The 26,583-nt window shown below is 53.0% G+C and overlaps 1 protein-coding gene across 1 annotated transcript; it reads right to left on the reverse strand.

Annotated features, from left to right (window-relative positions):
• Window positions 1-1,237: 1,237 nt before the first annotated feature.
• CYP26B1 (cytochrome P450 family 26 subfamily B member 1) lies at window positions 1,238-26,086 on the reverse strand. The gene is made up of 6 exons (XM_074540715.1): window positions 24,948-26,086; window positions 22,915-23,139; window positions 10,136-10,411; window positions 8,992-9,147; window positions 6,085-6,366; window positions 1,238-4,728 (listed from the first exon to the last, which is right to left on the reverse strand). Exons 1-6 carry the CDS (start codon window positions 25,149-25,151, stop codon window positions 4,336-4,338), a joined length of 1,536 nt encoding a protein of 511 aa, XP_074396816.1. The 5' UTR covers window positions 25,152-26,086; the 3' UTR covers window positions 1,238-4,335.
• Between the last annotated feature and the right edge of the window lie 497 nt (window positions 26,087-26,583).

Genomic DNA, 26,583 nt, shown 5'->3' on the forward strand with positions numbered 1-26,583 from the left:
AAATAAGTCAGGTTTTGACAGAATAGTGTTGAGTTTTACCTCTGTAATGTCTCACCTTTCATGGAGACTGATAATAGAATAAAATCTTTTAAAATGCTAAGAAAAAAACCCAAAATGTGGTGGTCTCCAGTGCCTATTTCATATGGAGCAATTCCTGATAAAAACCAGCAGCAGGACACACACACAGGTGGAATATTTGCCTTCCCTTCCCTCCTTTCTCCTCCTGGGAAGAGAAGAAAGCTCTGGGCAGAAACAGGGAATCCTGGAGCTCCCAAAAACTCGGGATGGGTTGGACCTCATAGCTGTGGGAGCTTCCTCAGGTCCATGGAGGGAGACTCCAAATCTATCCCACTTAATTCAACACTTGACCATAAGAATTATTTTATTTTATTTTATTTTATTTTATTTTATTTTATTTTATTTTATTTTATTTTATTTTATTTTAATTAAATTGTGGAGTTTCCTGTATTTGGATCCATATCAGCCAGGATTCATCTTGGTCCAGGTCCTCAGGACCACATCCCATCTCCAGGGATGGAGACTCCAAACCTCTCCTACTTGATCCAAATTTTGACAATCTGCCCCATAAAAAGATTTTATTATTTTATTTTATTTTATTTTATTTTATTTTATTTTATTTTATTTTATTTTATTATTTTATTTTATTATTTTATTGTGTAATTTTCTTTATTTGGATCCATATCAGCCAGGGTTCACCTTGTCAGGTGGCTCAGGTCCATGTCCAGTTTACAGGGACGGAGACTCCAAACCCCTGGACATCTTGATCCAACACTTGACCATCCTCCCCATAAAAATATTTAATCTAATGGTTTTTATTTTATTTTAAAGTGAAATTTCCTGTACTGGGATCCCCATCAGCTGGGATTCACCTTGGACAGGTGGCTCAGGACTCTGTCCAGTCTCCAGGGATAGAGATTCCCAATCTCCAAGGACATCTCAATTCATCCACCTGACCACCGTCCCCGTAATTTATTTTATTTTTAAGTGGAATTTCCTCTCTTTGGGTCCATACCAACCAGGGTTCACATTGGCCATGGAGCCAAACTCCCACTTTATGGGATGCCCCAATTTTTGGGATGGTTCTCCCCGAAACCCGGAGGCCACAAGGCCTTCAAAAAGAGCAGCAGATGAAACACGACATCAAAATTTGGGAGCTCCAGCCCTTTTTGATCCAGAATTCTACAAAGGAGCCACAGGGATGTCATTTTTTGTTTAGTTTTGTTTTATTTTGGGATCACAAAATACACAACATTCATTTTAATATGGGACACAGAATATTCTGTACATATTAAAACCCACATGACTGCAACACAACCGCACACGGCACCAATTCTCGAACGAAAAAACCCCACAAGTGCTTTTTTCCTTTTTTTTTAATATTAAAAACAAATAGGATAAAACATTAATATTTTTCCCAGACGACGTTTACAATAGAGGAAAAAAAAAATCATATTTTTACTAAATAACAAATATTTAACAGCACAACTTTATCCTAAATATCTATTTTTGAATTATAACAAAAATAGCACTTATAATAGTTTATAAAGACAGACCAAAAAAAAAAATTTGTGTATAAAATAATATTATAGCAAATTGGACTGTGCTAATTAAAAACAAACAAAAAAAAAATCTGAGATTCAAAGTGCTTTATTCTGCAAACCCACTGCAGCAACTTTATTTTTTTAGTCAAGTTATATTAGTTAGGACTGGAACAACAAAGCCTGGCTTACTTCAGCCTGGATTAAATACTCCCCCACACAAACACCGTATACCCACGGGATGTCAATGGGATTTCAGGGATGGCTGCAGCTCTCATTCCCATCAAAACTCACTCCAGAGCAGGTTTGGTTCTCACTTTGGAACAACAGTGGAAGTTAAAATTAAAATTTCAGGGAAAAACCCTTCCCTGATTCCCCATGAAAAGATGGACGGAGCCCTTCCAGAAAAGTCTATCCAAGAGATTTTGCCCGTCCATCCAAGGGATTTGTCTTCAACCAGACCTTCCATCCTGGCTGTCCATCCCCCTCTCCAGCCTTTCCCTTTCCCAGCCCACTCATCCCCAAGCACAGATCCCAGATGGAAACGGGGGCTCCTGGAGGGCACCCGTTGGTTCTCACCCTGCAGCTCATCCACCTTCCATCTCCATTCCCAAATCCTACAAAAACCACGGACACCTCCCTGTGCCTGGTGCCTCTCCTGGGATGTTTGTCCCTAGGACACTGCCATTCCCACCACATCCAGGTTTGTTTTGCCCTTTGGGATTTGGATTTCCACCCAGCTCCTTTTGGGAACGTTTTCTCTCCATCAGGGACAAGGAAACACCTGGAATCCCAACAGGGCCTGAGCTAGTTGTGTTCCATTTAAAAATTCCAGGCTGGAAAACTCTGAGCCTCTGCTCCAGGGCTCCTGAGACCTTCCTGTGGGGTTTGGCACGTTGGTCACCACCCAGGAATAAGGACAGGATCAGAATGGGAATGGGGAATCCCAGAAGATCAGGAGTTTTATTCCAGCTTGAATCAAGTTGTGCACCCCGGTGGGAGGGACCACCATGCCCTGGGATGCTCCGGGGGGACTTCTGGCAGCTGGGCTGACAGCATTCCAACCTCAAGCGCTTCCCTTGGCTCCAAACCTGCCTCCCTCCTCCTTGCCCCCGCCAGCGCCGCGCCGGCCAGGGCGGCCTCGCCTCCGCTCGCTTCACACTTCCCGCCACCTTCCCGAGAGGCACCTCTTGCCAAAGAGGCAAAGGCACGACCTGCAAAGCCACCTGGTGAGCCACACCTGCCCCTTCTCCTTCCCCTTTCCAAGCCCTTGGACTTCTCTGGAGCCCTTTGGAGCCGACAGCCAAGCTGCCCCCGAGAGCGCCGGATCGGTGCCCGTCACCGTTCTCGGCCTCCTTGTGTCACCCATTCCACCTCGGAGGGTTGGGATGGGACAGGAGTGGGGCTGGATGGGCTGGAAGAGCTGCCCCAAGTCACAGAGGGATCTCCCAAGCTGATGTTTGGCTCTGGTTGGAACCCAACATCTGCCCAGGTGCTCGGGGAGCTTTTGCTCTACATCCTCCCAACCCAACTCCTCAAATCTCCAACTCAGCCCAGAAGCCTCCTGCATGCAGAAAACCAAAATAAAATACCCCCCCAGCAAATGGAAGGCAAGATACCTCTCGGTGGCTGCTGGCTGGTGCTGGAGAGGCTCTGGAATTCTCCTGGGATGCGGGGTGGAAGCTGACACGGAGCCCTCTCCGTCCTGCTGAGCTCTCCCGTGGCCATAAAAACCCCAAACACGAAACAAACAAATGCGCGCGTTGGCTTAATTTGAGAGATCACCTTTAATGCAAATGCCCCGGCAGGAGCAGCCCCCACGTGCCCCCAGAGCCGTGCTGGGGTCGGGGGCTGGTGCCAGCACCTTGAGGGGACAGCAAAGGCACCAAAATGTCCCCAAAGCCGGGTGCCTGTGCCCAGGGCTGGCGGGGGCTGCAGAGGAGGGGGTGCTCACAGGCCGTGTAGCAGCAGCAGGAAACTCAATGAGAGAAAAAACAAAAGGGCATCCCCCTCCCCAGAGCCTCAAAACATCTTGGAAAATGCAAACCTGCCTCTCCCGAGGCCTGGGGGATGACTCAGTCCCGGGCAAGACACCACAGGAGGGGTTTCTTGGAAAGCAAGACGACCCCTCCTCCTCCTCCCCAGCCTGCCCCGGCACCAGCGGGAGACGGGCTGGGAATGGGCAGCGTTGTCTCCCCCCGGGCAAGGAAAGGCTCCAACACCCCAGAACAAACAACACAACCAAACAAATGAAAAAACAAAACAACCAACCAAAAAAAAACCCACCTCAAAAAACGCAAAAACACTGTTATCACCAGCTAATTTAACACTGTTAAAAAAAAGAGGTCAGAGGTGACCCCAGAGCTGCCCCGGGACACCAGACCTCGGATCCTCGGCTGATTCCCAAGCCTTTCCCGCAGTCGGGCCTTCTCCTCTTGGCAGCAGAAGTGTTTTATAGATATTTATATATATATATTTATAATAATTAGATACTGTGTATTGTCGGCCATCCCAGCTCGACTCGGCTTTTGCGGATCTTCCTCCTCCTTCCCGACGAAACAAGGCGCCGACACCGCCCCGACCTTCTCCGCGTCCCGCGGGAAGAGCAAAACGCTTCCGGCAGCTTCCCTGCTGGAAAAGCAGTCCCGATCCGGAGGTGAGCGCCGTGGAGAAGCTCCTCTCATGCCTCTCTCCTCCCCTCCTGTCCATCCCCTCGCCCCCACCCACCCCTGCCTCCCCCGGCCGCCCGTCCCTGGTGCCACCGGCGGCGCGGGCTTTACACGGTGGCCCCCAGCATGGCGTCTGTGCCCGTCAGGATCTCGTTCTGGTTGGAATCCAGTCCGAAGAACTTGACCTTGAGTCCGTCAACCGGGTGGACCACGGGCACCAGGGTGATTTTGGGGAAAGTCCTGGTGGCGAGCTCGAAGCGGCTGGTGCTGGCCAGCTCGATGGCCAGGGCCTTGAGGAAGAGCTTGGCCAGGTGCTTGCCCAGACAGGTCCGTACGCCTCCTCCGAAGGGGAGGTAGTGGAACCTGCCCTCCTTGTCTTCGCTCCGGCCCTGCCCGAAGCGGTCGGGGTCGAAGACGTCCACGTCCTTGAAGACGGGAGCGGTGTCGTGGGTGTCCCGGATGCTGTACATCACGCTCCAGCCCTTGGGGATTTGGAAGCCCTGCAGAGAGGCGGGAAGGGGAGGATAGGAGAGCAGAGTGGGTCAGTCCTGCTGGAGAGGGAGCGGGAGCAGGGGGATGAGATAAAGGAATTTTGTTTCCACGGAAGGATGGAATGGTTTGGGTCGGGAGGGACCCTAAACTGATCCTGTCCCACCTCCTTCCACGGGCAGGGACACCTTTCATTACCCCAGGGTGCTCCAAGCCCCATCCAGCCTTGGACATTTCCAGGGATGTGGCATCCACAGTCCCTGGGCGATTTGTGCCATCCACAATCCCTGGGCAATTTGTGCACCACCCTCACAGGTTTCCCTGCTTATTCCCATTTCTTTTGGGTTTATCCCTCAAGTGTGATGTAGGTTTAAAGGAAAGCCAGACAGCACAGCACAAAGAGATGCAGATCCTGGCTTTATTCCTCCTGCCATCCCGAGGATTCGTGGGATGAACCATCCATTCATTTACTTTGTGGTCACTGGCAGGAGCTGCCTACCAGGAGCCCCGTGGTGCTGAGCAGGGGAAGCAGCTTCTCCCGTGCCGTGCCCCACACATCTGCCAGCCCTTCCCAGAGCATCCCAGAGGATCCCAGAGGATCCCACAGCATCCCACACCCCGCTGCCTGTCAGCACCACACACCCAACACCCACGTCGGGGCCCGGGCGATGAGAAATGGGGTGGATTTATCATCCCCTGAGCACTTTAAAAGGTCTCTGACTCAAACCACTGCATTAGGAGGATTTACAGTGACAAGGCAGCTCCCGAGATTTTGTTTTGCTGGGAGGAAATTCCAGCCATGGTGGTGACTAATCCGCCTGTCATCCGGCAGCCTGGAGATGCCCTTTGCCGTAAACCTTTCCCCTGTCACACCCCAGCTCAGAGTTTGGCGTCACTGTCACGAGCTGGGCTTTGGAGCATCACCCGTCTGCTCTCTGACAGCTCCATGCATCCTTTGCTCCACATCCCATCACTGCCGGATCTGGGGCAAATCCCATTGCCGGAATCACAGAATTAATTAGGCTGGAAAAGCCCTGGAGATCATTTAAGTCCAAGCTGTCAACTAACACCACCTCATCCACTAAACCGTGGCACTGAGCGCCACATCCAGGCTTAAACCCCTCCAGGCATGGTCACTCCACCACCTCACCCCATTCCAATGCCCAGCTACTCTTCCTGGGAAGAACTTTTTCCCTAAATCCAACCTAAACTTCTCCTGGTGCAGCTTAAGGCTGCGTCCTGCCACTGATTGCCTGGGAGAAGGACTTAATTAGGCAGGACTTCATTTATCCCCTCAGAGGTCTCCTCTAAGCCTGGCTCAAGCAAGCTGGGCCGTTTTGGGGAGCTCGGGGTGCGGCACTACTCACATCCAGCTCGAAGGTCTGCAGCACCGTCCGGTAGCCCCCGGAGATAGGCGTGAAGAGCCGCAGAACCTCCTTGATGACGCAGTCCAGGTACTGCAGGCCGTTGATGTTGTCGAGGCGCAGGGAGCCCTCGCAGATGCAGCCGTTGTGCAGGATCCCTTTGCTCCGCAGCTCCTCCCGCAGCTTCTCCAGCACCCGCGGGTGTTTGAGGAGCTGCATGATCAGGGAGGTGCTGGCGCTGGCCGTGGTGGCGTAGGCGGCGAAGATGAGCTCCAGGGTGCCGTCCTGGCGGGCAGAGAAAGGGCCAGGGTGAGACACAGGGGTCGCAGACATCTTTTATGAAAAATCGTTTCCTTAGGATTTTTCCTGCTGAGAAGCTGAGAGGCCTCAGGAAGAAAATGTAAACATTGATTATCTGCTGCTGTGGAATGCAACAGGTGCGTCTGTTATTGGTCTCATGTGGTTGCTTCTAATTAATGGCCAATCACAGTCAGCTGCTCGGACAGAGAGTCCGAGACAGAGCTTTTGTTATCATTCTTTCCTATTCTATTCTTAGCTAGCCTTCTGATGAAATCCTTTCTTCTATTCCTTTAGTACAGTTTTAATGTAATATATATCATAAAATAATAAATCAGCCTTCTGAAACACAGAGTCAGATTCTCGTCTCTTCCTTCAAGACCTCTGTGAACATTGTCACAGCAGGGTGAGACACAGGTGTCACAGATATCTTTTATGAAAAATCCTTTCCTTAGGATTTTTCCACCTGAGAAGCTGGGAGGCCTCAGGAACAAAATGTAAACAATGATTATCTGCTGCTGTGGAATGCAACAGGTGCATCTTTGATTGACCCATGTTGGTTATTTGTAATTAATGGGCAATCACAGTCAGCTGGCTCAGACACAGAGCCCGAGCCACAAGCCTTTGCTATAATTCTTTCCTATTCTATTCTTAGCTTAGCTCGCCTTCTGATGAAATCCTTTCTTCCATTCTTTTAGTATAGTTTCAATGTAATATATATCATAAAATAATAAATCAGCCTTCTGAAACATGGAGTCAGATCCTCGTCTCTCCCCTCAACCTGAGACCCCTGTGAACACGGTCACACACAGGGGTGGGGCAGAGGGGTTCTTGGGACTTTAGCTGGTCAGAGTGACTTTGAGATACGTCAGAAAGTCTCTTTTCTTATCTTGGTGCTCAAAGGAGGAGTCAGAGCTTTTCATTTCTTGGTTTTGAGGTTGTTTGTTGTATCTTATCTATAAAATTTTTTGTTTGGACTTGCTGAGGTCTGCTCAGCAAGACAGTCAGAGGCACTCTGCTTGCCCCCGGGTGGTGTTATTTTTTTATACTAAAAACTATGTGTACAATATTTACAATTACTTTTTAATACTTATCACTTATGTTAGACAGTGAGCTTATACTCTAAACCAATCCAAAAGTGCCAATATCACAGTAGAAGGTGGAGGACAAGAAGGAGAAGAAGGAGAAAGGCTGGACACACCCAGATTCCTCCATCTTGCCCCCTGAACCCCCATTCTAAAAACCCCAAAAATCTATTATTTCACCCCTTGATAAATTCACTATCATTCCACTTAAACTTTTGTGGCTTATAATTCTTCATATAAGGTTGGTAATTGTTTTTTTTAAGGCCGAAATCAAAGGCAAAGGGGTCTTGGGCTCTGTGCCAAGGTGTCTTGGTCTCTCGGGCAGGGGCTTGAGCCCTCTAGGGCAGCCAGAGGAATTTCCTGGGTTCCAACAAGGGGCCACCAACCTCAGCACCTCAAGGTGCCATGGGGTGATCTTCTCCCCAAAAGATTTCCAGCCTGGCCTCAGAATTGTGGAATGGTTTGGGTTGGATGGGAGTTAAGGATCACCTTGTTCCAACCCCACGGACACCTCTCGCTGTCCCAGGGTGCTCCAAGCCCTGTCCAACCTGGCCTTGGATGCTCCCAGCGATGGAGCAGCCATAGATTCTCCCAAAAAACAGCTGCTCCAAAGATTTAAGATCCAAAGGGCCCAAGTGACCTGAGGAAGGATCACAACACAAAAATGGGAGAGGGAAAAATGGAGTATGGATCCCAAAAAAGAGCTGCTCCAAAGATTACCATGTGACCTGAGGAAGGATCACATCACAAAGCTGGGAGAGGGAAAATTGGAATGTGGAGGGAGATGGATTCTTCTGGGTGATTTCCCACCCACCAGGATGGATGAGGGAAATCTGGGCAGAGCTTATGTCTGTTGTTAATGGCCTTGGACACTTCCAGGGGCAGCCACAGCCTGGTCACATTTAACTGGAAGGTCACTCCTTGGACAGCTGCCACGAGGAGCTTCACATGGAACCTCTGAGGATCAGATAAAAAACCCCAGGAGATGGCTCCTGGAATGCCATGGCCCTGCTGCAGGTAAGAACCTGCTGAGGGGCTCCTGTGCCCAGCAAAGGAGGCACCAGGAGAAGTGGAAAGGTCAGCGGATGCAGCTGGCCAAGGTTTCTGCTGAGATCAGGGAGGTTCAGGTTGGATATCAGGGAAAATTTCTTTCCTGGAAGAGGGGCCAAGGGTTGGAAGAGACTGCCTGGGACAGCGATGGAGTCACCATCCCCAAAAGCTTTCAAAAACTGAATGGATGTGGAATTTTGTGGTATGGTTTAGTGGGGATGGAGGTTGGCGTTGATCACCTTGGAAGCTTTTTCCAAGCTTAATGAGTCCATGGAATGCTTGGTAGAAAGGGCTGGGCACAACTAGCAAATTAATAAAGCAACTGTTTTGGATCCACTCCACCAACAAACACATGGCGGTCCCCCAGCTCTCAGGTCTGCTCCAAAAATTCCTCCTGGGATCATCCCTCACTTTTCCCTCCAGGAAGGCCCTCCCCTGAGCAGAACAATCCCGAGGTGGCACCAGGGAAGCGCTTTACCTTCAGCTCCTGCATGGTCAGCTCCTTGCCGTGCTCCTTCCCGCTCTCTATCAGGATGTCCAGGGCGTCAGCATAGTCCTTGCCCTGCGTGTTCTGCAGCTTCTCCTGGATGGCTTTTTCCAGCCCCTTCTGCAGCGTCTCCCGGGCCCGGATTCCCTGTGGAGGAGCAGGAAGCGCTCAGACCACGCCACAACCAGCAGCACCTTGCCCATCCCAGGAGCTGCAGACGTGCTCAGGACAGGTCCGAGCCATAAAAGCAGAGGCTCAAAGAAGGGTGTGAAGATGCTGGACATGTCCCCTGGGCAGGAGGAGTAAAGCCGGAGTGGGGGAGATCACAGGAGGAATAATCAACACCTAGGTGTAAATGACAGGTCTGGGCTGGGAGCCCCTGTCCGGCACTGGTTCACAGCCCCCAGCTCCTCCTGGGATGTATGGAAATCCCTGGGAAAATCGTCTCTCAAAGGAAAGCGCATTCATCCCAAAGAATCCCCTTCCCCAGCAATTTGATCACCTGGTCCCAGTAAAGCAATTCCTATGGGAGTGCAGCTGCTCGGGGGTAACCTGCTGCTGGGAATGATTCCGGGCTCCGAGGGGATGGAATCGTTCCCATGGGGAAACAGCAATTAAAAAAAAAAAATGCAGGGATGCCAGAAAAATAAATATTGAACACCCGTATTTCTGTTATCGAAATTCCCCACGGAAAAATAAATATGATTTTATGTGTGTTTTTTGTTATATTTTCATTTTGCGTCTTTCATCATAAAAACTGGAATGCTCCAGGTATTAGAAGGACCTGTTTTAGTTTTGGGAATTACAAGGATGTATTTTAGCTCCTGGAATTACGAGGACCTGTTTCACTCCAAGGGAATTAGAAGGAGAAGGGTCCCACGAATTAAAAAACACAGGAAAATTGCCAAATGAGGAAAAACACAAATTAAATCTGGGCAAATCCTGACTATTTCCTGTTATCAAGGAACAGATTTTCCCCTTGCCTTCTCCGCAAAAACCAGGAATTGTGTCCCAAAATGGACTCCTTGAGGTCAGAGGATGAGAAATCCCACCGCGAACGGGGAAAGGTGCGGATTAATCACCACCCATTAATTAATTGGCGCTATCAGCGTAGAGACCCTGCCCCAAAGCTCACCCTCCTGTAGCCGCTGAAGGGCAGGTCCACGGGCAGGGAGAAGACATTCTCCACGAACTGCTGGTAGACCTCGAAGAGGCGCCCGAGCTCCTCGTCGGGGATGCGGAAGCCCAGCAGGACGCGGATGGCCATGCGGAACGTCAGCTTCTGCGCCTCGTGGTACACGTTGATGGGCTCGGGCTCGCTGCTCCACGCCCGCAGCGTGTCCTTGATCACCAGCTGGATCTTGGGCAGGTAGCTCTCCAGAGCCTCGTGGCTGAAAATCTTGGAGAAAACCTACGGGAAAACAGCGAGGAGAGGTTTGTCCACAGACCCAGCACACGTGGCCTTGTCCAAGGTGTCCTACAGGGAGGTGTGACCATTCCAAGCTCTTCATCCCATTCCTAAAATGCTGTCAGAAACACCAGCTCTTCCTAAAATTCCCACCACAATCATCACAAGTGACGGGGAATAACGGAGCAAACTGGGATGGGAGGGATTCCTCCGTCCCACATGTGGCAGGAGGGACAGAGCCACATTTCCATGTCCCAAGGATCCCAGTTTTATTCATCCCATGGTTTGGGTGTCACTAATGCACCCTTTCCACAGGGATTCTCCAGCATCCAACACGCACAAACCCAAGGGGAAAACACAACTCTCCCAACGGGAAGCACTGACAATTCCTCCCACCTCTCCATCACCTTTTCCTTCATTTTATTTTTTTTCATGGATGCAAAACGAAGCAAAATAATTATTTTGGAGCCTTTAGGATCTCCGTGGAGTCTGGCTGAACTCCGACGGGGGTTCAAGCGGGGAAGAGCCGCTGCACGTACGCAGAGGCCGCGATCGCCCTCGGCTCATTTCCTTGGGAAACCAGGGGAAAAAAAAATTCCTGATGTCAGCAGCCAGCGTTAATTTAAGCCCTGCGAGTAAACAGTGAGCAGGACTGGGCCTCCCCAGGTCCCCCACGCTAACGGCTCCTTACTCCAATTTTTTTTCTCCAATTTGGGCCCGGGCCCGCTCCGAGGAGCTCAGCAATGCCAGGAATGTCCCTTCCCGGCACAGCAGCGCTTTCATTCGGCATTCCCGCCGCATCCCTCGCCGAGCGAGGGGGGAAAAGTGCTGTTTGTTTATTTTTTATTAACCTACACACACGCACGGGGCAGGACGCACACGCACCGCAGGCCTCCAGGAAAATCCAATTAAACCAGGATTCCAAGGAGGGAGCTGCGCGCCGGAGCCTCCACCGGTGGCCGCTTCCCGGCGGGAATGGAGGCGAGGTGGGGGGGCTGCCAAAGTTATCAACCCACCGAGAGGAGCGAAATCAAAGCCGCCCCCTCTTTTCCATGAGCGCCGGGCTCGCCGGAGCTGTAAATGTGAGAATTTCCTCCGCAGTCAGCACTCCAAGGGAAAGGTAATATTTTCCTGGCTGCGACCCCTCATTGCTAATGCCCGGCGTTCCCCGGGAGTTTGTTTGGTGAAAAAACACCTCTGTCCCCTCGCAGCTCCGCGCAGGAGCCTCCACAAGAGCCGCTTCACTGTGCCCCAGGCTGAGCCCCCAGTGAAACCCGGCGCACGGCACGGAAATCCCGGGATGGGAGGATGGATGGACAGGGAAGGGAATCCTAGCCTGGGGACAGGGAGCCATCCCTGGATGGCCGCATGCATGGAGCTGAGGCATGAATGAATGAATGAGAGGAGGAATCAATGAATGAATGAATGAACAGCGGGGAGTGAGGGCGCGGGACGGGGCGGCGGCGGCCGCCTCCTGCCTGCATCCATCCCGAGCCTGGAAAGGCAGCAGCGTTCAGGCTTTTTCTGCTGGAAAAAGCTGCTGCTCGGGCAGGAAAAGCTGGAGGGGGTAAAGCCAAGACCCTCAGCTGCGTGGGGAAGGTGGGAAGTGGGGGAAGTGGGAAGGGAACGGGGAAGGGAATGGTTCCTTTGTACATGAGCAGGACACCGGGGTTTCATGCAGAGCCAGGATCCATGAGCTCTTCCACAGGGATAGGATGAGACAAGAGACCACCTGGCAAAGGGACACTGCTGTGTCGCCATCCAGCTCTCACCTGCCCTTCATCCATGCTGAGGAGCTTGGAATAAGGACAGAGGATTGCAGTGAATGTCCCGAAACACTCCCCGTGCCTCAGTTTCCTCAGCTGGAAGCAGGGCCAAGGAGGGGACATTGACTGAGGAGTCTGCATCCCTGCTGGGGGCCACCACCCCAGTGGAGGTGACATTTGGGGGCTCCTGGCCTTGTCCTTCCCCGGCATCTCCCGCAGGAGAAGCACCTGGGGACCCGCTGCTCCCTGATGGAAGGACACGGTCCCAGAGGTGCCTCTGGTCCCAAAACAGCTGTCCAGGTGTGGATCCACACCCCCGGATCCTCCCAAGACAAAAGATCCTGTCCTAAGGATTGGCGTGAATAGAAGGGGGGATCCTTTGGAAGAGAAAACCGAACCCCTCCCTATGGGATCAGCACAAACCTGACAAGGGGGAGGTCAAGCGCCGGGGGGTGAGGGGGATTTTGCTCTTTCTCGGCAATTTTTGGGCTCTCTCCTCGCGCCAGGAGGCTCCTCCAGCTGGCTGCTCCCTGGAGCTCCCGAGCACGGCCCGAGCTCCGTCTAATCCCACATGTCAGCAGATCCTTCCCCGGCCAGACACAAGTCTGGATCCCCTTCCAGTCACCTCCAGTTCAACCCTGCATCTTTCCAGTTGATTAAAAAGGAGGAGAAGGCAGCCAACTTTCCCCGACGAAGCGTTCCTAGCCTAAAATTCCTGCGCCCTCTAGTGAAGTCGGGCCGAGCGGCTCGGCTGCTCCAGGAGCGAATCCAGGCGAAGCCGAGGAGAATCGGGGCAAGGAAAAGTTGTTCCAGAGCTGCCAAGAGGCAAAATCGTCTCTAAGCTCAGCTTTGTTAACCCTGAGATGCCACAGCCCGGCTCTGGTGGAGCCACAGGGGCTGGCAGCAGGGCCAGGAATTTTTGGGGACACTGGAAAGAGTTTCTCCTCATTGAGGAATGTCTCCAAAAGAGCCAAATCAGGGGATTTGCTCCATCCAAGGGCACTCATTTCCACCCTACACCCACAATGATGGAGATCCCACCACCCAGTGAGCCCGGCTGGAACCTTCCCACTCTGCCTTGCATGGAAAAAAGATATTTAAGGATTTATGGCTTTCCAAGGGCAGAAAATGCCTTCCCAGTGCCCCAGCTCCAGCTCCATGTGACAGCAAAGTGCCACCAATCCCAGCTGGAGAACGCTCCAGCCCCATCCTTAAACCACAGCCAGGGAATTTGAAGGAATTCTGTGAGCTCCAGAAGTGATTCCGTGCCTGGTTGGGATATGGGGGACCCTATTTTCCATGGCTTTCTCCTTCCTACCCCAAGCACCAGCACCCATCCCTGCCTTTGGCCATCCACGATTTCCAGGCCCCTCGCTCCCACCTGGCTCCCAAAAGAGGGAATGGAGCTTTCCATTCCCCCCCTCCAGGAGGAAAACTGAAATTCTGGGATCAGCCACCTGCATCCCATCCAGCCTGGAGCCGCTGGCCCGACCAAAGGGAGGCGTGATGAGCCTGGAAATGTTTTCAGGAACCAGTTTGGCACCTGCCAGAGGTTTGGCCGACAGGAGACGTCAGGAAACATCCAAAGCAACATCTCAACCTGGATTCATCCTAACTCTTCCCACATTTCCAAAGGCCAGGCTGTTTGTCCCAGTCCGGTCCCATCACCACATTATCCTGGATGCCTGCCCCTCTCCAGAGCCCATTCCCGTGCTCCAGTGGGATTGGAAACCGGGATATTTTTGGAGGTGGTTCATGGGCAAGAGGCCATGCTGGTACTGGGAGCATGAACAAAGGGAAAACACAGCAAAAAAGTTGGAAAGGCACCACACAAGGAGAGAAAATTCAAAAAAAACCCATTCCTACCCGGACACACTGTTTATAAAAGGTCTGGGCTTTGCACACAGCAAAGAACGGATTCCTTTTCTCCCCCTCATCTTTTTGGAAATAGAGCACATGGAAGGCTCCATCCTGGAGGAATCCAGGCTCTCGTGAACGCTTCAGCCTCCAACGGGAGTCTGGGAACAGGAGCTGGAGCCTCCAGGCTGAAAGGAATGAGGTGCCTTTGCCAAAGGCTCTTGCACTGAAATTCAAATGATTCTCAAAAAAAAAAAAAAAAAACTGCTGGAAAAAATGGAAGGATCATTTTGGATCCTTGGGTCATGTCATGATGTACCTTTGAGGGCTGTCGCAACTCCAGCATTTCCAGTCAAGTTCAGAATAAAATTAACCCCAAGATCTGCATTTCCCCACAACTCAAAAATCTCCATGTTCAAAAATCTCTCCTACAATTCCCCCACACAGCACAGGAGGATTTCAATCCCAAACCCTTCAAGGCCCTGCTTTCAATACCAAACCCTGTAAGGTCCTGCTTTCAATCCCAAATTTTCAAGGCTGCGAGTTCAAAGGGGCTGTGGGAGAGAGCCAGGACCAAGCTTCAGCAGCCCCTCTACAAAACTGCCTCAGTCTCCCAAAAACTCCATCCCCAGCAGAATTCCATCAAGAAATTCCTGCTTCTTGGCTGAATTTCTGGGGGTACCAAAAAGCACTGGGATTGATCAGCTTGGAATGCTGCTCCCAGTGTCCTCTCCCTTTTATTTATGGAGAAAAATGAGAATAAAATTCACCTTGCACTCCTCAAGGAGGGAGAACAATCCCACATCCGTGGATGTCACGGGAAAGAAATGGGAGCTGTGTCCAGAGAAGAGGGATCAGAAAAGTGGGATCAGCCAGCTGGGATCCAGTTGGGATCCCTGTGGATGGAACCGTGGGGAAGGAGAATCCCACAAACCCAGCGGGCACAGTCAGAGCTCTCCTTCCTCAGCGAATCCTCAGGGAATCATGGAATGATTTGGGTTGGAAAAGACCTTGAAGACCTAATTCCAACCCCTGGGATGGGTTATACCAATGGGTGATGGATCACTGCCCGTGGTGTGGACATGAAGGATTCCCTGGAGACAAGGAGGAGAACAACTTTCCCAGGGAACCAGTGGAAGTGAAACATCAGGAGGAAAATCCCAGTTTTTACTGAGCTGATGGGTTTTCCTGGAGCACGGAGAGAGGACAGAAGGGAAGGATCCCTATGGATTTAAATAACCCAGAGAGAAAGCCAGACTTAAAAATAAACCAGTCCTTGGTCTTGCCAAGAATTCCAGAAAATGGGAACAGAGCAGAGCAAGAGGTGGCCACACTTGGGAGGGGATGAGTGAGAAATTCCCAATCCATGGTGCAGCCACTTCATCCCAAAAGAATAAAAACCCCTTCTAGAGCATGCATGGTCCTGTGGCAGGAATAAGGGAAAAAAGCTTGGAAAAGGGATTCCTCCAAGGAAATCCTGAGGATTGCAAGGCCTCTGTGGGATGAGCGAACGCCTGAGGAGCTCCTGCAGGCCAGGTGAGAGTTAAAGCTCCTCCAGGGAGGAGGGGACGGGGGCTGAGGTGACCCCACAAGGTGATCCCAACCCTACAAGGAGAAGGAAGCTGGAGAACCAGCAGGGGAGAGAGATTTCATGGGGAAAATTCCATCCGGGAAGGGATGGAGAACTCTGTTACCTCCAGAGGGATGAGCGGAATGTCACAAACCACAGCTGAGGAGGTTACTTGAGCTGCCTGGGAGGATGGATGGAAAAAACAAAGGGACCATGGTGCAGGATGGATCCTGACTCCCTGGCATCCCTGGGATTCGCTCCTGGTCCCTCACATCCCTGGGATTCGCTCCCCATCCCTCTGGAAGTGGAGCCTGGATTGCAGCTCCACCCAGCTGCTGCCCAAGGAGAGGCTTCACCTTCTCCATCCCTCCCAAGACACCCAAAAATTCCCACCCTGGAAGGCGGAAAATCCAAATTTGGGGATCCCAGGGTATCCCACAGCCACAATCCTGCTCCACCAGCACAGTGAGCCTGGAGCTCATGGGATTTTTGGGACGGAAGGCACCATGAAATCCCCCCAAATTTGCGTTTTAGCCAGGAGCTCCTCCTTTTTTTTTTTTAATCCTTTAAATTAAAACTGGTAATTTTTTTAATCCCTTGGATTAAAACTGATTAAAGTAATTAAAATGACTCTGGATTTACAGCACTGCCTGGTCTAAAGTCAAGGAGCCAACCCAGCCCAGGAATTCTTCCCCCGGAACGGGAGCAGGAGCCATCCTCCATCCATGGAAGGTTTTCCCTGCTCCAGAGGCTTTTGCCCATGGATTGAGGCTCCCAGGGCATGGAGAAGGGGCTGGAGCTGATCGCAGCTGGAATTCAGCCTGTTTGATATAATTTTGGGAGCTGGCTCTGATGGACTGGGATGGTTTCTTTTCCGCCACGGAATAGGCTAGGAGGGTTGGATAGACATCGGAAAAAAAATCCTAAAAACCCTAAAAAAATCCCCTGCTAACAACATCGATCCAGGTTGGAAAAAAAATCCTAAAAACCCTAAAAGAAAAAAACCCTGTTAACAACCTCAGTCCAGTTTTTTTTTTTTGTAGGAAAAGATCCATTCCTCCACCTCCCATGGCTCCTTCCTCCTGCAGCCCTCTCCCCCATCCTGATCCCGATCCCGATCCCTCCCTCCCCCCCAGCAGCTGGTTTATATTTGCCCGTAAATTTATGGCCCCTTTTGTGCTCTTAATCCCCTCGCAAACGATATGAAAGCCTCGGACCTTTCCACTCGGTGCTAATGAGCTCAACACTTGCGTGCCTCGGAGGCAGAGCATTAATTGCGGTGTGTTAATGAGCGATGGAGCTTTGGACACTGAGACAAACCAGGGCCTCCCCTCCGCTCCGCTCCCTCCTGGAATCATTGGATGTCTCCCCAGCAATCCCAAGGATTGCTTTTATTTTATTCCATCTTTGCCTTTTTAAATTTAATTTTTTTTTTTTCTGCACTGGCTGTGCCTATTTTGGGACGGCTCTGCTGGAACATGAGTCCGGCGCTCTCCTGCCAAGCGGGATGATCCCGAGACAAGTCTGATCCCACCTTTCCCTGCACATCCTGGGAATCTCCTTCCTGGCCCTGGGCGCTGCTCAGACTTGACCAAAACCCTAAAGGCCACGTCCTGGCCATTCCCAATTCCCATTTCCTTCTCTGCCAGGATCCCTTGCAGGCACAGGAGTGCTAAATTCCAGCTTCCTGCTGGAATTCCCATAAAAGCAGAGGCTGCAGGATCCCTAAGATCAGGTTTTCTTTGCCCTCATTACGGCTCCTTTCACCCCAGAATCAACACTCCCAAAATCTGGGGTTTTCCGGGCGGAAATAGGAATTGAAGAGGTCAATATGGGATTGGGTGGGACAAGGATGGAGGGAAGAGCCAGGATGGGACAAGAGCAGGATGGGGAGACCCCTGGAGCATGGAGCTGGAATGATCCCACCAACCCTTCCCAGGGAGTTCCAGCAGGAGCTGCAATCCCAAGGGATGACGCTGATGCATCATGGAGCGGGCAGGGACAGGGATCTGCCACCAAAACCCGGAGCCAAGACCCTGCTCAGCCACCAGGGTCACTCCTGTGAGGAACCTGGAGGAGATTCCGGACAGAAATTCCACTGTGGAGCTCCGGCTCCAGCAGGGATGGCCCAGATCCTTCTCCAACATCAACACAGACTCCGTGATCCGGCAGCAGGAACAGCCTGGCCGGGATAAATATCCCAGAAAAGTGGGAGAGGAGTTTGGAGCTGCTGTCAGCTATTCCCTGTAAACTGCTCCAAGGCCAAAGCCAGAGCCAGCACTGAGGACATCTGCAATGCAGCCATTCCGTGGGGCAGGAATTTTCCCCATTCCCAGTCCTCCATCCTGCCTGACATCCCTGCTCCAGACTGACTCCAAACCCTCTCGGCAACTGGAGAGTTCATTTCCCAAAACAGGGAGATTTTCCTCAATTTATAGGAATTTTCAGTGCCACTGACACCTGCAGTGAAGGCATTCCCTGCCACAGGAATTCCCTGTTCCCAGCCTTCCACCCTGCCTCAAGCTGATTCCATATCCTGCAATTCCCTCTCTGTAACCTTGTTTCCCAAACCAGGGAAGTTTCCTCTGATTTATAGGAATGTCAGCCTCCTGGAGGGGAAATTTGATAAATTTGGGATGGGAAAAAGCTTCCATAGGGTTAGGATTGGGGTCCTCCATCCCAGAATCCTTTACCGACACCTGCAGGATCAATACTTCTGGATATTACACATGGAATGGGATAAAGAATCCATAAAGATCCCAAAAACCAGCTGGGACATGGAAACAGGAAAGAGAGAAGAGCTCCAGCACCTGAATCATCCCATCCTACCCCTGAACCCATCTGAGTGTCATCCAGCGGGAATTCGCTGATCCCGGAATTCCGCCGAGGAGCTGAAATTCCTTGGAAAGCTGCGGCGAGCAGCTGATCCCTGGCAGGATCCCAGCACCCTCCTGCAGGAACATGTTGGGTTTGGAGCTCATCTCCACATCCCAGGGACAATCTGGAGACCACGGAGCGGCTGCCAGGGAATGCTGCTGGAAATAAACGCAGCTCCGTTTTAGGGGGTTTTGGGAAGATGAGGGGGATTTATGGCCTGGACAAGAGCTGGAGATGATCCCAAATGGTTGGAAGGGCAGCAGAGGTGGGTTCCATGCTCTGCCTTTCCTCATTTTGGCCAAAATCCTGCGCCAGGTGAGGAATTCTGCCTCAATTTTTGGCAGGATCAGGGAGTTGGGAAGGGACAAGTGAAGGCCCAAGCTCAGAGATGAAACAAAACCCAGAATCCGAGAGGTCGCCGAACACCAGGAAACCCAACAGTGCTTTAACCTGGATCATCACCCACCAAAGAGATTTCCCAGGAAATCCTCTCTCCATGGAGTTTCCAACTGCTCCAAATCTTTCCATGAACCTCCCAAGAGCAGCACCCTCACTGTGGAAAGGAAACTGGGGAATCCCATGAAAAATTGGGGAATCCCGAGGAAAATTCTGCCTTTTCCAAGTCCTCCCCTTGCTTCCCTGGCAGGTCAAGAGGAGAATTCAGGCTCTGTTGAAGATTTAATCTCGCCCTAGGTCCGAATCCTTTCTCCTGAGAGCTCTGTGAGTTTCAGGGTGGGGAGAGCTGGAAATTGGAACAGTGGAAGGACAAAAACTCGGGATTAACGAGCTCCGAAGAGGCCACACCTGAAGGGACAGTCTTAATCGGCTCCTTGGAATCTTGATAAGAGCAAAATCATCGATTTTCACCTCATTAGAGGAGGCTCAGTTTATCTCCGAGTGCAGCTCGGGGATGGGTTTTTAGGGAGAGGAGGATTCCCTAAATCGGGATCAGCCCAGGCTGGGTGGGGTGGGAGATGCTCAGCTCCCAAAAGCAGCGATAAGCAGGAGATGGAGGGAAGAAATGAGGCTGAAACTCCTGAATTCCAGAGCTGGACTCAATCTCCAGCTGATGAAAGGGAAAACTTGAAAAAAAATTAACTCCCAGAGTGTCCCAGATCCTGGGAAAAGAGTTTGTGGGAGTTCAAAGAGCACCAAGGAGTGGGAGAAGGAGCCGGGGTTGTCCTGGGACAGGGTTTTGTTGGAATTCCTGAGCTCGGGAGGCTTTTGGCCACCCCTGATGCAGGATTAAGGTTTTAGGAGTTAATTGGGAATTAGGAATGAATTAGGAGTCTAGCCGGCTTGGAATCACAAGTGATGCCAAAAATCAAGGAATTATGGAAAGGCTTGAGTTGGAATGGCTTGAAAGATGATCAGTTCCACTCTCTGTCACGGCCAGGGACAGCTCCCAGGCTGCTCCAAATCCCATCCCAGCCTGGCCTTGGACTCTCCCAGGGATCCAGGGGCAGCCACAGCAAATCTGGGAATTCCATCCAAGCCTCTCCCCACCCTCACAGGGCACAATTCCTTCCTAACATCTTTCATCCACTCAGGACACAGAAAGGGTTTTGAGGAGATCTTTAGGACCAAGAACATTCCAAAAGCTTTGGGTTTCAGAGTTTAGGGTTGACCACTGTTTTTTTTTTAGGAAAAACCAGGGAGCGAGAACATCAGGAAGAGCCACGGAGGAGAGAGGAACCCTCTGCCGGGTTTGTGCCCGGCCCAGCCCTGGTGCCAATCCCTAAGGATCCCCACCAGGATCCCACAGAGGTCAGGCCTCCCTTTTCCATGACCCCATAACCCACAGTCCCCTGGGCCCACTCCCGAGGCCGGAATTCCGTGGGGTTTTATCCGGGCCAGCAAAGGCCACTTTGGATGAGCAAAAAAAATAATCCAGAGGTGCAGGAGGGTGAAAGGAGCAGGGAATGGGCACAGAAACACCTGCAGATCTCTGCCTGATCCTGCTTAACCCTCCTTGCATAGGGAATGAACCTGCCCTGGATAGGGAATAAAACCTGCCCCGGATAGGGAACGAACCCTCCTTGGATAGGGAATGAATTCGCCTTGGACAGGGAATAAACCTGTCCTGGAAAGGGAAGAAACCTGCCCTGGGTAGGGCATAAACTCTCCTTGAGTCGGGAATAAACCTGTCCTAGATAGGGAATGAACCCTCCTTGGATAGGGAATAAACCCTCCTTGGTTAGGGAATGAGCCTGTGCTAGATAGAGAATAAAACCTCCTTGGACAGGGAGTGAACCTGCCCTGGAAAGGGAATGAACCTGCTCTGGAGAGGGAATAAACCCTCCTTGGACAGCGAATAAACCCTTCTTGGATAGGGCATGAACGTGCCCTGGATAGAGACTGAACCCTCCTTGAAAAGGGAATAAATCCTCCTTGGACGGGGAATGAACACTCCTTGGATAGGGAATGAAACCTCCTTGGAGAGGGAATGAACCTGACCTGGATAGGGAGCAAACCAATTTTCCTCCTGGATGGAGGCAGCCCCATCACCACCCCCTTGGCAGGAAAAACATCTCCATTTTGAGGGGAAAACCCCAGAACTGGAGGGGCTGAGCTGCTCCTGGTTTGGGGCAGGGAGAGGCGCAGCTTTTTGTGGTGTCACTGCTCGGTGCTGTGACTAACGGGTGTCATGTGCTGTTTGTCTCCCCGTCATCTCCCCCAGGAGAAAAGAGGGAAGGAATTTTCAGAGCTTTGGAAGGGATTTTACAAAAATCCTCCAAAATAGGAAACGCTGCTGGAGCAGGGACCCGGCCCTGGGGCAGGGATGGGGATGGCCTCGTGTCCCCAACAGTGTCACCAGTGCTTCATCCCAAACCATTCCCAGCCCAGATCCAGCTGGGAAAGAGCCCATGGGGTGTGACAGCCATGCCAGCACTGCCACCAGCCCTGCAGCCAGGGGGACACGGGGACTGTCCCCTCCTCTGATGGGGTTCAGCACCCCAAACCAGGGTGGGGCTCTGAGGGGGGGACACAAGAGGGTCCCAGCACCCCAAACCGACTGTCCTGGGGTTCCTAAGGCAGGGTTGACACCTCTGGGGGACACAAAGGGGTCCCAGCACCCCCAAACCGGCTGCCCTGGGGTTGTCACCTCTGGGGGACACAAAAGGGGCTCAACACCCCGAACTGGCTGCCCTGGGGGGTCTAAGGTGACACAAATGGGTCCCAGGACCCCCAAACGAGGCTGGGGCTCTGAGGAGGGGAGGTGTCACTTCAGGGGGGCACAAAAGTGTCCCAGCACCCCCAAACCAGGCTGATCTGGGGGTTGTAAGGGGACAGTGTCACCTCATGGGGACAAATAAGGGTCCCTGCAGCCCCAAACTGGCTGCCCTGTGGGTGCCACCTCTGGGGGACACAAGAGGGGCTCAGGACCCCAAGCCAGGCTGATGTGGGGGTGCCACCTCAGGGTGACACAAATGGGTCCCAGCACCCCCAGACTGGGCAGATCTAGGGGTTCTAAGGGGGAGGTGTCACCTCAGGGTGACACAAAAAGGTCTCAGCCCCACCCCAAACCCTCGCTTCACTCCAGAACCCCCCACCCTCATCCCAAATTCCCCAAAATCCCAGGAAGTTCTCAGCACCACTCCCTCCACCCAAAGCCCCTCGGGATGTCCCTGCAGTTCAGGGTGGGGGTGTCACAATCCAGGTGGGGGTCACAATCCATGGGGTCCCCCCATTGTGCCCTTTTAGGAGCCCTCCCCGCCGCCCCTGTCACGCGTGTCCCCATCGCAGGGGGCTCGGGGTGACACGAGTGTCCCCCTCCCACCCCATCCCGAGCCACCCTGAAATTCCTCAAGGGATCAGCGCACCCGGGGGGGAAAGGGGGAAAAAGGGAATAAAGTGAAAGGGGAGGGGAGGAAAGGAAGAGGAAAGGAGGGGAAAAGAAGGAAAAGGGCAGGAAAGGAGAGGGGGAAAAGGAAAGGGGAAGGAAAAATGGGGGGGGAAGGAAAGGGCGGGGAAAGGAAGGGGAAAAGGAAAGAGGGAGGAAAAACGGGGGGAAAAGAGGAAAGGGGAAGGAAAGGAGGGGGGAAAAGAAAAGGGGGAGGAAAAGCAGGGGAAAAAGGAAAGGGGAAAGAAAGGAAGGGAAAAAGAGGAAAGGGGAAGAAAACTAGGGAGAAAAGGAAAGGGGAAGAAAAAATTGGGGGGGGAGGAATGAAAGGGGAAGAGAGGGAGGGGGAATAAAGGAAAGAGAGAGGAAAAACGAGGGGAAAAAAGGAAAGGGGAGGGAAAACGGGGAAAAGGAAAGGGGGAGTAAAATGGGGGGAAAGAAGGAAAGGGGACGGAAAGGATGGGGAAAAAGGAAAGGAGGAGGAAAGAAAGGGGAAATGGGAAAGGGGAAGGAAAGGAGGTAGAAAAAGGAAAGGCGGAGGAAAAACGGGGAGAAAAAAGGAAAGGAGGGGGAAAAAAGCGGGGACACCGACCTTCCTCTTGTGGCGGTGGATGTCGCCGATGGAGTTGGCCACGGTGTTGGGGCCCAGCAGCATCCGCGTGCTCCGCGGCCACTCGGTGCTCACCAGGTGGTGCTCCCCCATCAAGATCTTGCGCACGTTCTCGGCGCCCGTCACCCGCACCAGCGGCCGCCCCAGCAAGTGCGTCTTGAACACGTTGCCGTACTTCTCCCGCCGCGAGGACTGGAAGCAGGAGCCCTGCGGGGGTGCCACGGGGTTGGGATGGGTTGGGATGGGACGGGTGGGAATTGGGGCGGAATTCTGGGGGGCATTGGGGTCACCCCGCATCCACCCGCAGGGGATCGGTGCCTTCCTTCCCCCCTTCCTCCTCCTCCTCCCTTTGACTTCTCCCTTTACCTCCCCTATCACTTTTACACATATTCCAATTTTTCCTCCTTTCCCCCCTTTTTCCCCCCCTCCTTCACACCCTCCCCTTTTCCCCCCTGGCTTTTTGTCTCTCTTTTTTTTCCCCCTCTTTTTCTCCCCTCCCTCCTCGCTCGGGCTGATTTTACTCGAGGAAGGCAGCGCTTTGCCTAAGTAAATCTCCAGATTTCAGGGACTTTAATAACTTTCCCACATGCTCCAGGGGCTTTTGTCGGCGGAGCCGCAGCAATAGCGGGGAGGGGGGGTCCCCCCAAAAAAAAAACCCCCTGGCGAGCGGGGAGAGGCGCTGCGAGCGCCGCGGCCGCGCCGCCGGGCTGGGAGCGCGGGTGTTTATTTTGAAACAAAAGCGCGGTTGTGAGGTTCAGATGTTCAGGTGACCCTGTTTCTTGATCTGCGTAAATATAATTAAAGTCCTTTTTGTGGCATTAATAAAGAGTTATTTGTACACCATTTCCAGGGCAGCACAAAGAGCACCTTTATGCGGCACAAGTTGCGAATGGAGTCCAATTTATACAAAATTTTTGTATTTTTAGCCCTGCGCTCTGTTTGGACGGAGCCTGGTGGAAAAGCGAGAACCCTTTTCTGGTCCCCCCGTAAAAATCTGATAAATTTCTTTAAAAAATAAAGCCCTATTGAGAGCGTGCCGTTAACCCCTTCGGCGCCGGGCGGAGCGGGGCCGCCGTGCCGGGGCTTCCCCGGCGGTGGCGGGGAGGGGACACCGGGGGACGCCGCCGCTGTCCCCGCCGGGACCGGGCTGTCCTGCCCCGCCGCCGGCTGCGGCGATGAAGGGCGGGAGCATCCTCCTTTGATTATTATAATTAATTTTTTTTTTCTTTTTGCTGCTGGGAGGAGAGAAGGGGAAACCCTGGCGCGGCTTCGCCTCGGGGGTTCCCTCCCGGGATGCTGCGAGCCCCGGGGCGCCCCGAGGCTCCCCCCGAAGCCGAGCACCCCCCGGCCGCCTCCTGCCTCTCCTTCTGCGGGATGGGATTTTTCCCCCCTTTCCCCCCGATTTTTTGGCAGCCGCCCCGCGGTGCGCGGGGGGGATCCCGCTCCGCCCGCCGCTGTTGGGCGTTTAGCGAGGTTAATCCCGGGTTAATCTCCCGATTACCTCGGCGGGCTTCCCCCGCCGCGGGAGCCGGGCCGGGAGCGGCGCCGGCAGCGCGGAAGGGCCGGGACGGAGCCGCGGCTCGGGGGGAACGCGAGCGGCGGAGCCCCCGCATCCAGCCCGGGCCGCCTCCGCCCGCGGCTCCGCGCTGCGGGTTTGGGGTTTTGGCAGGAATTGAGGCTGAGGAGGAGGAGGAGGAGGAGGAGGGGGTGGGCAGCGCGGGGGCGATGCCGAGCCCGGGGCAGCCCCGCCGAGCCCGGCCGCGCTCCCGCGGTGCCCCCGCGGTGCCGCCGCCGCTCCCCCGGCTCCGGCTCTGCCGCCCCGGGCTCGCCGAGGAGCCGCATGATGCAATCGGAAGGGAAAGAAGACGGGGGAGAAAAAAAATACAGCGAGAAAAAGCCCTAAAATGCCCCTAAAACAGCACCGATCCGAGGGAAAAAAAAAAAAAAAATAAAAAACCAAACCGGTCCCAACCCGGGTTCCAGCGAGGAGCAGGGAATGAGGGAATCCTCCTTACCTGCAGCAGCCAGTGGAAGGTCTCTCCGATTAAAGGGAATCCCATGGAGCCTTTGGGGATTGGTAGCTTGCAGGTTTTGTCGCGGGTGGCAGCCCAGCGGAGCTGCCACAGCTGTTGGGACACGGCCAGCAGCAAAGTCAGTGACACCAAGCACGCGGCGAGGGTAGCCAGTGCCGAGACGAGATCAAAACTTGCAAAAAGCATATTTGGAAAGAAGGGAGGAGGAGGAGGGTGGGGAGAGAAACGGCCCCTTGACAGGCACCACGCTCGCACCCACACACACGCGCGGAGGGAACGGCGAGTGCGGAGCGCCCGCTCGGCGCTGCTTGGGGGGTCCTGGGGCGAGGGGGGCCCCGGCTCGCCCCCCTCGGCGCTGGCAGGTTGGGGAAGCGGCGAGGGGGAAAGAGGGGGAAAGGAGGAAAAAATGAAAAAAATAAAAATTTAAAAAATAGAGGGGGGATAAAAAGCTGTGGTTGCTGCGCCCCTCGCTGCGAAGTTTGGGCTTGTTTGGGGTAAACTTGACAGAGTGACACGGAGGAAAAGCACCACGCGCGCACAGAAAGAGAGGGGAAAGGGGGAAAAAAATAAAAAGAGGAAAAGCAGCGCCCCCCCCTCCAAAAAAATGGGGTGGGGGTGATGAGGAGGGGGGAAAGGAGAAGGGGTAAAAAATTAACAAAAAAAAAAAAAAATTAAAAAGAAGAAAAAATGGAAAAAAGAAAAACCTTGGAGTGGCGGAAAAAAAAAAAAAGACCCCAAAAAGTCCAACTGCAGATGCTCTGGCTCTCGCTCGCTTGCAAGGCAAAGCCACACACACCAGAAGGAGGGGGGGGAAAAAGAGAAGTAAAAAAAGGAAAATAAAAAAAGGGGGAAAAAGGGGGATAAAAAGGAGCGAGATTTAAAAAAAAAAGTTCAAAAAAATCTTAAAATATTTCAGCCACGAGCTGGAGAGATGGAAGAATTAAATAGCTGTATATATGTATCTACACACACGCAGCGAGCCGGTTCGGTTTATAGCTCTATCTCTACATATATATAAATATCTCCCTATAAATACAGATCTCTCGCGACGCCGCTTATTTGGGAGCCCCAGACTTTTCACCAGACTTCTGTAAAGGAGGAGGAAGGCAAAGGAGGAGAGAGGAGGAAAAAAAAAAAAAAAAAAGAGAGAAGAAAAAAAAAAAAAAAGAAGGGAGGCAGGGCTGCTGGGCAAAGCCCCTCTGCACTGTTCGCTTTGAGGCAAAAGAAAGTCAAATGTGTGTTTATATAGAGGCGGGGAAGCCGGGGCTGGGCCGGCCGCCAGCGCCGCTGCTCCCCCCGCGCCCCCACCCGCACTTCAGAGGCTCGGGGGGGCCGGGCCGGCCCGGGGGACGCGGCGCTGGAGCGTGCGAGCCCTGGCGCGGAGCCCGCGCCTCGGTCACGCCGCTCTGCTCGGCCTCATCCTCCTCCTCCTCCTCCTGCTGCTCTTTCTCCTCCTCTTCTCCTCCTCCTCCTCCTCCTGCCGCTGCCGCCGCTGCTCCTTCGCCGCCGCCGCCGGCCTGAGGAGAGACGAGCGCGGCTCAGCCCCGACCCCCGTCCGCTCGCGTTAACCCTTGGAGAGGAGCGGAGGGCACCGGGAGCCTTCCCCCGACACCCTCAG

Source organism: Zonotrichia albicollis, chromosome 5 (genome assembly GCF_047830755.1).
Source record: "Zonotrichia albicollis isolate bZonAlb1 chromosome 5, bZonAlb1.hap1, whole genome shotgun sequence".
In the NCBI taxonomy this organism is placed as follows: domain Eukaryota; kingdom Metazoa; phylum Chordata; class Aves; order Passeriformes; family Passerellidae; genus Zonotrichia; species Zonotrichia albicollis.

Coding starts and splice junctions, on each gene's coding strand:
- CYP26B1 (XM_074540715.1), bottom strand. CDS start 25,151: ATGCTTTTTGCAAGTTTTGATCTCGTCTCGGCACTGGCTACCCTCGCC. Junction 23,140..24,947: donor CCTTCCACTGGCTGCTGCAG/GTAAGGAGGATT, acceptor GCACCCCCGCAG/GGCTCCTGCTTCCAGTCCTC. Junction 9,148..10,135: donor CCTTCAGCGGCTACAGGAGG/GTGAGCTTTGGG, acceptor GCTCCTCCACAG/GGAATCCGGGCCCGGGAGAC.